Source organism: Poecile atricapillus, chromosome Z, assembly GCF_030490865.1.
Source record: "Poecile atricapillus isolate bPoeAtr1 chromosome Z, bPoeAtr1.hap1, whole genome shotgun sequence".
NCBI classification, from domain to species: Eukaryota; Metazoa; Chordata; class Aves; order Passeriformes; family Paridae; genus Poecile; species Poecile atricapillus.
The window spans coordinates 83,918,404-83,930,655 of record NC_081289.1 but is presented as its reverse complement, the minus strand read 5'-3'; the positions used below and the strand labels follow the sequence as shown (position 1 = coordinate 83,930,655).

Genomic DNA, 12,252 nt, shown 5'->3' with positions numbered 1-12,252 from the left:
GTCATTCATACATGTAGCATCTACAGGTTTTCTTGACCTGCAGTGAGCACTCAGAAATTAATTCAGAACAAAAGAAAAAAAAAATCTCACAGTAGTTGTACTTTTCAATGGCTTATTACAGTAGTTCTCATTTCTGTATCTGCAAAACCATGCTAAATTGTTCATTGACATATTTTTAATTATTTACCAATAGAGCCAACAACTAATCATCCTGTACTTCTCAACAGTGTTCTCTGAACAAGGAATTGCCTGGACTTGTAGAGGACGAAAGCCTAATCAGAAATCGAATAGAAAACATCTAAAGGCTTTCAAGGCCTTGCTTCTATGTACATTTGCATTTATCCTCGGACTTCTTAATTAATTTTTGGGCTAGCAATCCCTCATCTGAAGGAGTATATTTTATTGAAGTTCAACTGCTTTGTTTGAATTTGTATTTCCTGGAACAGCCATTCAATCAAACATTAGTTCTGTAAAATAATTTTTTTTAATTCAAATAAGGAATATGAATTTTTCACCCAAAAGTTTACAATGTACAGTGACATTTCCTGTGCACGGCAATGGAGTTTTTAATAGCTTGTAGTCTTTTTTCCTCAGTTGTACCTGAGAGATGCATTGCTCCATATTGTTTGTTCTTTATTTGATGTAATTTGTTGTATATTTGTAATTAACTGAGGATTTCAGAAACAAAGAACTTGTTCTTAGTGCAAGTATATGCCCTTGTAGCTTGTAATTATTTCCAGTTCGTAACCTACAGATTTCATTGTATTTGCAGGAAGAATTGCCACAAGGGTAGCAGTGTTTAAGAGTAGCTTTTAAAAGTTCTCTGTCCTTCTGCTGGTGGCTGTACCCAGTGTGGAGCACCCAGTGCTGCTCCTTGCAGGTCATGCAGTGCAAACCCTCAGTTTAATGCAACATCCTTCAGAAAACTTCTGCTGGAAAAACCTTGCAGAGAGAGGAGTGATATCTGCAGCGCTTAGAAAGTATTTTTGTTATAAAAAGCCTTGCTGAGACAAAAAGAGAGAGTAACCATCGCAGCCCTTAGAAAGCATTTTGGTTATATTCAGAGATGTCTCATTTACTTGAGCTCAGTTCTCCTCCATAGCTTATAAAAAACAGATGGATATCTGTGCTAACCTTTGACAGTTTTGTCCTTAGTACCCGTTGGTGGGACTTCTTTCTTCTGTGTGTACTTCTCTCTTTGTAGCAATATAAAGGACATCCACTCAGTGCTTGAAGTGACAGTTTACGACGAGGACCGCGATCGAAGTGCTGACTTTCTAGGCAAAGTTGCTATACCATTGCTGTCTGTAAGCCTCATTCACCTGACATAATACTCTGAATTTTTTCTGAAAATGAAAGGGGGGAAAGAGGGGAAAAAAAAAATAAATAAAAATTTGCAGCTCTGAGTCTGTCATTTCTCAACCAAGGTCTGTAATAACACTAAAATTTTAACATACTCTATTCACGGCCATGTTGAATCCCATGATAGTTAATTTTTCCTGACAGACTCGGTCCTGGTAATGAACAGGTACTTGTCAGACTTGCCACAGTTGTTTTGGGTTCTCTGTCAGTTTCAGCAGCTGGGGGTCAGGGGTCACCGGGGGGGTGTATTCAGCGGAGACCGCAAGACAGACGGCTGTCATGTCCTTTTCCTGCAGATTCAAAATGGTGAACAGAAAGCCTACGTCTTGAAAAACAAGCAGCTGACAGGGCCAACAAAGGGGGTCATCTATCTTGAAATAGATGTGATTTTTAATGCTGTAAGTCTTAACTTTAGGTTTTTTTGTACTGCTAAAGAGTTCAGTTTCATGAAAGCTTTTGTTCCTGATTTGTAGAGAATTTCTGTCATTCCTCATTTTCTCTAAGCCTTGATTTATACTACAGAATACTCTTCTGCCACTGCTTGGCACACCCACTCTTTTTGTTGCTGCTGCTGCTATTGCTGCTAATGTACTGAACAGCAGCTCTTGTCTCTGTGTATGCTTATGTGTCCCGAGCTTGGCAGCCATGACTTTGAAACTTGGTAAATTTTGCGAATTGAAGCCTGTGTTATTAGTGAGCAGCAAGTAAACTTGAAATACTGACACGCGTTTTAATGCATAGGTGAAAGCCAGCATACGAACCTTAATGCCCAAAGAACAGAAGTACATTGAAGAGGAAGACAGACTGTCTAAACAGGTAAAGTAAGGAAACACTAATCCTTTCTAAAATCCTTAATATCAAGTGTGCACATTCATATATCTGGTGTCATACTGCTGAGAGTAAAGAATAACATTTTCATTACATGTTTACAGAAGAATATAGTAGGTTGAAAAGTCAGAAACAAAATACATGGGTTTAATGTGTCTCCTCTATAAATTGCTGCCTAATTTCCATGAAATACATGAATAAGAGCACAGTTGAAACCATCAGGTTTCACACGTATCAGATTATTGCACAGGTGCATGTAAAATAAGTCTTGCATAAATTTTTGCTGTTAACTTCGACACAAAAGTTCTCCATTTGTTTCAGGGTAGGGAGCCAGCATTCTTTTAGCCAAATTTCAAAGCAGTTACTTGAGTAAGGCTTGAATCAAAGGTGAAAGCAGACTAAAACTCTTTGGAATCCTAGGAATACAACTTGACTCTTTTTTCTCTGGATATTTTTGCTACACACAGTTTCAATGTTTTGTAAAAAATTATTTAAATGCACATATTTTTCTGCACTCAAACTACTTTGTACTCAGTTTCTTGTGTTCCACAAATGTTGTATCTTATATGAACAGAACTTGTTGGACTATGGGAATAAGATTTTTGTTGTTTTCAGAGAAAAGTCAAAGATCTCAGAAAGATCTTTGTTTCTGAAAGCTTGTAGTCTTGAGCACGGTTTAAATTACCTGCTGGATGAATTTTATATCAGTTTATGATACAGTTCATAAAAAAAAATTGCAAGAGGCAAAATATTTCTTTATTTTCAATTTTAAGTAATGTAGTTACTAAAGCTGCATTTTGCACTATTATTCCAGCTAAGAAGCAACAAAGCCTTTTACTCAAGATTCATTCTTCTTCCCACTTTCATAAATGAAAATGGCATTGTGACTTTTGGAGATGGCAGGAGGAGTGACCATTTGCTATGCGACTCAATACAAAAATCATTCACTGATTTGTTCACTTTTTGTGGTGAAGTGTTTTGCCATTTTAGAAGATTAAAGTACATTTTCCTGAATCAAAACGTAGAGTTTTTGTGTCTTACATTAATGTACTTTGAAAGTATGGAGATTACTTTGGTAAATACTTAAAACAATGCTTTCAAAATACATCACAGCAGAAAAATTTGTTAAAAATGTTAAATGGTGCAGATGTCTTGATTATATTAGACCAGTAGAGTTGCATGGTTTCAGTTTAGTGCCTTGCAACATCTTTTTTATTAAAAATGTCCAACATTTGTTAGGAAAGGCTTAATGAAACTGAAATCTAATTAACAAAATAATTTGTGAAATTTTGTAAGTGGCTTTTTAATGTTGAACAATTTTTGTACTATCTAGAATTAAATTCAACAAATACCAGTTGATACAATTAGCAAATTTTCTCTCTTCCGAGTCAGAGATTTTAAACTAACTTGCTCAATTTGTGAGCTAGAGAGCTTAGTATTTTCTGAGCCTTCACCCAAATTGAGAATGGCAGTATTGTTAGGATGAACTTCTCCAGAAACTTTTTCAGGTTTTGAAATATTTTCAATCTTTCATCCTTTTAACAGCTACTGTTAAGGAACTTCATCCGGATGAAGCATTGTGTCATGGCGGTCATTACTGCTATCTGCTACATTAGCAGTTGTTTTGACTGGGATTCTCCACCAAGAAGTCTAGCTGCTTTTTTGGTATGATCTTTGTATTATCTTTAATCATCCCAGTGTGTGTATATTCTTGACTGAGAGACAATACTGTGTAGATTGGTGGTTTCTTTTTCATTTACTTAAAAGTTTGCATTATGATGATACCATAAGTCACGTTTATTCGGGTTTAAAAAAAAGTAATTGAGTTTAAAATGTCACACAAATAAGAGTGTTCTTTTAAAAATTATAATTGTTTATTTATAGTTAAAATGTAATAGATTATATTAGCAAGATTGGATTACAAGCATGTAATCCAAATCAAACCAGAGTCAGTGAACTATGGATAACATATTCTAAGCTTCTCCCTTAATGAAATAATATGATATATAAATGAAATAGCATATAAATAATGAAAAAATTATTTCCATTACATTTTGTTCGGTTTCCTTGCATATTGAATATTGACTCTTAAAGTATTTTTGATTACTAATTATTCACAGGTGGTGTTAAAAACTAGATTAAAAACATCCACAAAAATAAAACAAACCCAACCTTAAAACCATAAATGCAAAAAAACTAGTACCTTTTAGGCATCAAGCTCTGGTCATAGTTTTTGGTGAATGGTTTTAGTGAATTTTTTCTTAGCTATTTAAATAAGATGGCCTCTTTCTTCATGAACATGATCTTCATTATTATTAACCTTTATTTTTATGTTAAATTTTAAAAATTCCAAGCATAATTGTAAGATTGCATTGTGTTACCCAGATAAGTACCTCTTTATTTTTAAAATCATAAGATATACAAACAAGACCATTATTTTTTCATATGAGAGTAGAAATGTATGCATGGACATACTTTCTGGAATTTATAAGTTTATTAAATTGGCTGAAATACTCTGATTTGGAGCCTCTCCACTATGATTATGAGCAGGGAAGTTTTGGTATAACTTTGAGTTCACGCATTGTGTGGTGACAGTACGTTTTACTTGGGTGCTTGAAGGTCAGGTGCCTCAAATTTGGAGAAATCAAACCAGGCATTGGAGCTGCCTGTGCAGTAAAATGGGGTAGCTGGGTGTGTCACTGAGTCATGCTGTTTTGCAGAAAGTTTCTTCTAACAGAGCCCCATTTGAACTGTGTTGCTTGTTAAACCCCCCTGTGCCTGTCAAGGATGGCAGAATGCTGTTGGTCCTTGATTGCCATGTTCATTGGGAGTACAGGAGATACATATGCTATTCAGAGAGCCAGGCGGTTGTACTTTTACTGATGTCTGTAGTAATGGCACTCTGTGCAAAGATTGAATATGCTTGCTACTGTTTGCTGTGGGAAGGCAATCTATCATTCCAGTTAAAAGTTATCAACACTTCATAGGAAGATGCAGGTTTCAACATGAAACTCAAATGTTCATATTGCTATTACTGCTTCAGTTAGTAAGTATTCATCACTCTAAGTCAGATTTTAATAAGGATATGGAACACTCAGCTGTTGCCAGTGGAAGAAAGGAAAATGGAAATACATCCTATTCGTTGGGCAGATTAATATTTTTTTGCCCATGGCACACTGCTGTGGCCGTGGAAGAAGTGGTGTTGCTGTTAAACTGTAATTGTTTCTGGTCATAGAAAAAAATCAGTATCATAATAAGTAGTAGTAGTAGTGGTATGTAAAACAGAATTTGAGTAGGGAGGTCAATAATCAGTATATGTTATTATTAGAGTTGCAGTGCATTGCAGTAGAAATATGTTTCTGATTATATTTTATAGATATATTTGTATTTTTCATTCCTATCTATATAGAGAGACATATTTTTAAAATCTGATTTTCTTGGTTTTCTTACAGCATTTCTTTTGCTGTGTAAGTGTTGCAGTAGATTTTTATGTTTACATCAGTGCTGTGATTGTAGAGATGTATTCCTGTTCTGCATCCAAAATGCATCCTCTGCTCTTCTGCCTGTTGGTATTCTCTGCAAGGATCAAGTCATTCCTCTGTCAGGCAAAAGAAGTTTTTGCTGGCCAAGTCAAATATTTGTAAATTTTTGTCATGATTATAAGCTTTGGGTTTAGATGTTTTCTGGACTTTCGTAGGCTGTTGACATCTTGAGAGCCATCCACTTGTTTGTGTTATGGTGAGTTATACTTGCACTAAGGCTACATTTGAATTTAATACAGTGTACAAAATAAATGTACATATATGTTACATTTTCTGTTCAGTGTTATACAAATTACATATCCTCTTGGAGTTCTTTTCTAGAGGCTAGGAAATGTCACAGTGAAATGTCAGTTCCAGAAAGGAGATGAGAAGCAGTCTGTTCTGGAGGTCTTCAGCTCTTTAGGCAGACTAATAAACAGCATATGAGAAGTAAGGTTTTAAATTAACCATTTCTTCTGTCTGGTTGGATTTGAAAATATACTGCAATGGGTGCATCCTGATACACAGTTACAGTTATTTCACCTACATTGCATATGTAAGGGTAGATTTTTTTGTATCTCCCAATGCCCCACATTTTTGGCATTACAATTATGGATACTTTTTTACCATGAGACTTTTCTTTCTGATGAGGATATGCAGGACTGAAGAACTTCCAGCAGAATAGCTCAGTTTTCAAAAATGTAATTACTAAGATAGATCAGGAAAGGAGAACTACCCTTGAAAACCTACTGAAAACCTTGATTAATATGGTAACTATAATAAGTTACAGTTACCTGCTTTATATGCCTTGTGCACTCTTCACTGCAGTTCTTATTAAAATCATTTGCTTTTGTTAGTCACCAAGGTTAACAGTGTTCCCTGATGGGGCTTGCTGATTATTTATACTCCTTAGCTTAGCTGTTTCAAACTTTTACATTATTTGGAACATTTTAGGCATGGAAATGCTGTATTAAGTTTTAGGATGATTCTTTCTAAAATCTGTCTGAAGCCATCATCTCAATCACCAGTGTTGCCTGTGCTATTCATAGAGATACAGAAACTTCAAATTAAGTTTTCAAGCTTCTAGATTATGCATTTCCTCAACTAAACAATATTTTACCTGTTTCTATTAAACTTCATAAGCTCATCATCTTCACTGGGGATTTTGTCTGAATAACTGAGAGTTTTCACTCCCATTTTTTTTTTCTATGCTTTGGTAATTCACAGGAGAAGAAAAATTCCAACCAATATAGATGTGTATTTTCATGCTGATACAACTGTGATGTATCAATAGCTGTTATTTTTCAGATACCTAAAAATACTTAAAGATAATAAAGATGATAATAAGTAGCTCATGAAGCATAGGTTGGTCTGCCTAGCATATGACTTTGTCATAGAGCAATTAGAAAATTCTATATTCTCTTCTGCTTTTTTTGTATTTCCCGTTAAATAAAGGAAGTGCATAGCAACAATATTAAGTTAATATTCCAATTCCAGAACAGCTTTATTATATCACATGTCTAGAGGCTGATCAAGAATGTGTTATGTACTTATGTTTATGCTTCCTAAGGCCTAAATACAATGGGGAAAACCAGCTTATGTAGAGAACATCTGCCATAAAATCACATATTTTTCTCTGTTTAAAACAGACCTTTGCAGTATTTAGCAGTTAAATTTTTTTATTATTATTTGGTAATTAATATGGTGCATTTCAGGAGAAAGAACTTAAGTAGAGTATGCAAAAGTGGATGTTTTTTCCTCAGATTAATCCACAGTGGGCACTGAAATGTCTGCTAAGTTTAGCCTAATTTCTATCAGCTTCTTGACCAGACATCTGTGTTCTTTTAGATGTCAGTGGGTGCAACATGAGGCAAAAAAGGTGTGTATTCTTTTTTTCCAATACTAGCATTTCTCACTGTAATGAGCTGAAAAATAATTGGACAATGGAGCTATCAGTGAAAGGACACTCTTCAGTGTGAGTCAGTGAATTATTTTATGGTACAAACTTCAATCTTGAAATGTGATTGTAGATAATTTGTGCTACCGTCTGTCCATTTGGAATCTTTTTAACCATTTCAGTCATTATACAGTAAGTTCTGCTGTGTTTAACATTAACATTTGATACACATTTAATTTCTGTACTGCTCTGTGGTCCTTAGGGAGCTTTGCTCTAGTGCTACATGAGAAAGACAAAGTATTGATCAGTTAACATTTCAGCTATGTATGTTGCAAAATTAATGAAAATGCCAGACAAAAATGTCAGAGTGCACAAAAAGGTAAAATTTAAATTTGGTAGTTTAATGAAAAGTTTAAGATAAGCATTATCAAAAATATCCCCTTGCTTTTAAAGTACTTTTTATAACTGAGTAACTAAAGAGAACCACATATTTTACTTAGAGGAACACCAAATATGAAGTATGAGAGAATATATAATCTTACATATATATAAACACTTACATATAAAGTGTTTAGTATCCCAAAATGTCCTCGGTAAGGTACTTAATTGTCTACTTGAACATTTAACTGTTACTCATAAAATAAACATTTAATTTCTCAGCAGGAGGCAGAGTGCCCTCACCTGATGAACATACATGCTAGCCTCAAATTAAAGCTTCTCATGAACACTTCTCCTATTCCTGTTCCTATTCCTTTCATTCATTCTATGTGTGTACATTCATACACAGAGAAAACATTTTTTTTTTCTTTCCCAGCCTCCCAAATATTGATGAAATGACTCTCCCTGCATCCAAATAATTTGTCAGGCCTAACTCACCTTCACTTTGTCTCCTAACATTAAAGAATTCATGTGTGAAAATGACATAATAGTGTCCCTAGCTTTTGATTTAGTGTTAGTTCTCTTGCACATATGCCATTTAGTTCTGGAGGTGTCACATTAATTAATTGAAAAGGAAACAGGACTTAAAAGTACTAGTTCCTAGAAGGAAATGAGACAGCAGAACCATTTTGTCAGTTTACTGAGCTTTTCCCTAATAAAAAGGGAAACAATACTGTGTATTTTGGAAACAATGTTTACGCAAAAATGAAGACAAAGGAAGATTATGTTTCCGGAGAGACTTGGTATGATACCATCAGGGGTTGGAATGCCTTCGTTGTAATTATTACATATTTTCCTTATTTTTTCACCCTGTAATTTTAAGAGCATCAGAATTTTTCACATATATTAAAAAACTTGTAGATGTTCCCATTGTGGATACCATTATTGAGGATACAACCTTCAAATAGTTTTTTTGCTGAACCAGGGTGAAATGTGTCATCATATTATCTTTGCCACCTCTTGTCTAGAAATTTGAACAAGTGTTGGTAAGGGAGTTGCAAAAGCTTTTTTTGTGTCCTAGAAAAAAAACCCTTCCAAAAATTGTTGTAGCTATCAAAACTGCCTGTTCTCAAAAGAGAGATTTGCAGAGGTTAAGTAACATGGCTATGGCAAGGTCAGGAAGAAGATTAATTTCTGATGCATGTTGCACACACATGTAAGGGTCTTTCAACTTTTTGTCGTGTGTCATCACCAGCAGGTTAGAAAAAGAAGTGGACCAGACTGCTGTGGGGTTTGGTGGGGGTTTTATTCCAAAGTAAAGTAGACAAAAAGAAAAGGGGTCTAAGTTCTGTTTCCTCCTTCCTAATTTTCTATGTATCAGCAGAACTAATGTTTGACCTCTTCAAAATTACAATGGAATTTAAGCTTTTTACAACACTTTCCTATACTTTGTGCCATGTTTTAGAAAGTGGAATAAGAAAGAAAAAAATAGCAGAACCTGGTATATAGGACCAAAGAGGTCCATTAGCTATTAATACTGAAAGAACAAAGCAGCACCAGCTGTGAATAAAAATATACCTCCTAACTATAACAATTGAGGAATGACACTGGAATGGAAAAACTGGTGTCATCAATCCACATCTTTTGTTTCACAAATTGTATGTTTGCAATTCTGATAAAAAGAAAGATTGGGAATACTTATGTAAAAGCCTCTTTTAATATTTTATTTTGTTTATAAAAAGTCACTTTAATTTTACTTTCTTCACAGAATGAATGCATACTTGCTGAACTAATTTAACAGTGAGATTTATTGCCCAAACACAGACCTGTGCCATTTTTAGTAATGTAGAGCAACCTGTGTGCTGTCCAGCTGCTGTCCCAGAAGAGTATGTGTCTGTCTTAGGTTCGTTCTGTCATTTCTGCCATCACCATCCAGGTGACTGGGGTGCCCACCCGGGGGTGTCTAAAATGGCACTGTCTCTACCTTTAAGCTCTCTAATTGCTCCCTTAGGTGTTTATTTTACCAGCATATATATTTTAGTACCTAACTAGATGCTGTTCTAAGTTTCTTCATAATCTTAAGGCATTAAATCTCAAAACCACCGATGGTGTGTGGGGAATTACTTTCCTTGTTTTTTCATTTATCAAACAGGAATAGACAGTAGCATAAAGCATTGGTATCCCAAGTCTTAGACTTCTCCTTCAATATTATACCATTTTTCCCATGTATTTTCATAGAAAGCTGGCAGTATTCTGAAAGTATTTAACTACCAAATACTTGTGGAAGTTGACAAAAACTATTATTTACTCTCCCATATTTAGGATTACCTGAAAAGTTCTAAAAGTAAGCTTAGATTTCCTGCTAAAGTCTTGATGTGAGTAGAAATCTGGGCAGCCAGTTTGTGTGAGTTTCAGTCTTACTCTGCAGTATGTTTCTGATAGCCCAAGATATGTACAAGGCAGTCTCCCACTTCCTGGTGTTACTGGAAGAGTTGCAGAGTGGACCACTGGGCCCCCAGGGAGGGCTTGCATTGCATCACCAATTCTTACTTGCACTTTCCTCTTCAGTGCATGAAACTGTACTGAATGAAAAACTTGGCACTTGAAAGAATTCAGACATCATTGCTACTGAATTTGGATAATTACTAAGTAGCTTGGGTGTTCTAAGGTAAATGTGTACCCTATCATCCTCAGGTTCCCTGAGGTGCTAATTCACAGCTATCACAGGAGATCTTGACCATTTAAACTTCCGTGACTTAGATACTTCACATGACTGAGTTATAAGATATCTTACTCTTTCATAATCTTCTAATGATGAGTATTATGGGAACCAACACATTATAAAATCATGTTACAAAGAGTGTTTTTACTTCCTTTTTGTTTTAGTAGGAATAAGTATTATAAGGTTTGTTTTGAAGTGGAAGAACTGTAGGACATGCTGGCTTCACTGGACTATTCAACAGTTAAAACCAGTGTAATGTAATAGTTTTGCCAAAAGTTGCAGTGTAGTGGCAAAAGAAGCAGGTATGTCTTGCCCAAGTAAGGTAAATCAGACAGAGGAGAAATTGTTTCAAATCTTTTGAAAATACAGTGTGCAAAAGGCTTAGAAAGGACAGAAATTAAATTTGGAAGTTAAACTACTGGTTTCTCCCTATTGCTCCTTAAGGAATCTTCAGTGCACTTATCCCTGCAGAGTAGTTGTTTCTTTAGTAGGTATGTAGCTGGTAGGTGATGACATTAATGTCCCGGTGGAAAAATTAAGGGAAAAGTTATTTTCAATGTGCTGGATTTTATTGGAGTTAAAACACTTTAAACCATTTTGTAACAATTCATATATGCATAAAAATACATTTCTACAGTTTGTATGGTTTAACTCACAATTTTATAAATTCAGTTTTGGTAGCTGAATGGGAAATCCAGGCTGTTAACATTAAAAAGCCTTAGACCATATTTTGTGTCTTCTAGTGCCACATATGCTATATGACTAACTGTAATTGCTTTTATTGATAATGTAAGTAAAGCCTCTAAAGAAAAACAAACTCAAGTAATCATTGGAAAACTTACATGTGTTTTGTCCCTTTTTCCTAAAAAGCGAGTGTCTGCCACACATAGCTTTATCGTATGCTTTTGGAAAAGAGAGATGCTGCATGCTTCCATTCCATAAATGTATGGTTTGGAGCTGGAAAAGATTTGAAAGATTATTTAGTTCTTGGAAATCCCTGGAGGGTGGTGATGCTGTTTGTAATGATGATGATAAGGTGGACTTTCAATGCAAGAAGCTTTGTTTCCAGTGGAACTCCACTGAGATTTATGTAGGAAGGTCCTGTGAAAGCACTGGTCTTTCACAATTGTTTTTTGTCAGAGGTAGGGAAATTTTCTTGTGACCCAGTGTGAAAAAGCCATAGCACTAGAAGTTGTCCCTTGCTTGAGATAATGAGTCTGTGTGCTGAGCAGGCGGTCTTAATGTCAAGGGGACAAAAAGTGGGCTGTTGAAGAAAAACACTTCAGAAGTTCACAAAGGGTTGATATTTTTACTTTTCTTCTAGATTATGTATGAGTTATACAGCAGTTTATTAGCCTAATTTTTATTGTATAGTTTCAGTCAAGGTTCTTAAAGATTCCACTCACGTTGTTTTCTGTCCCTGAAAAATTAGAGTTAAATAATTTTTTTCTGAAAAATGATGTTTTTCTATGTGCTTTTTTCCCCCATCCTGCCAAGGCAAAACATAAGGATCTCAATGAGAAGGATGAATCACGCAGATTACT

The 12,252-nt window shown here is 35.1% G+C and overlaps 1 protein-coding gene across 1 annotated transcript in view; it reads left to right on the top strand.

The window, feature by feature from the left end:
• Positions 1–12,252, top strand: part of MCTP1 (multiple C2 and transmembrane domain containing 1) — a 220,215-nt gene that overhangs the window by 110,023 nt on the left and 97,940 nt on the right. Inside the window, exons 13-16 of the mRNA XM_058825862.1 lie at positions 1,205–1,307; positions 1,659–1,760; positions 2,104–2,178; positions 3,736–3,855. Coding sequence (XP_058681845.1) covers positions 1,205–1,307; positions 1,659–1,760; positions 2,104–2,178; positions 3,736–3,855 — 400 coding nt within the window. The remainder of the gene's footprint in view (positions 1–1,204; positions 1,308–1,658; positions 1,761–2,103; positions 2,179–3,735; positions 3,856–12,252) is intronic.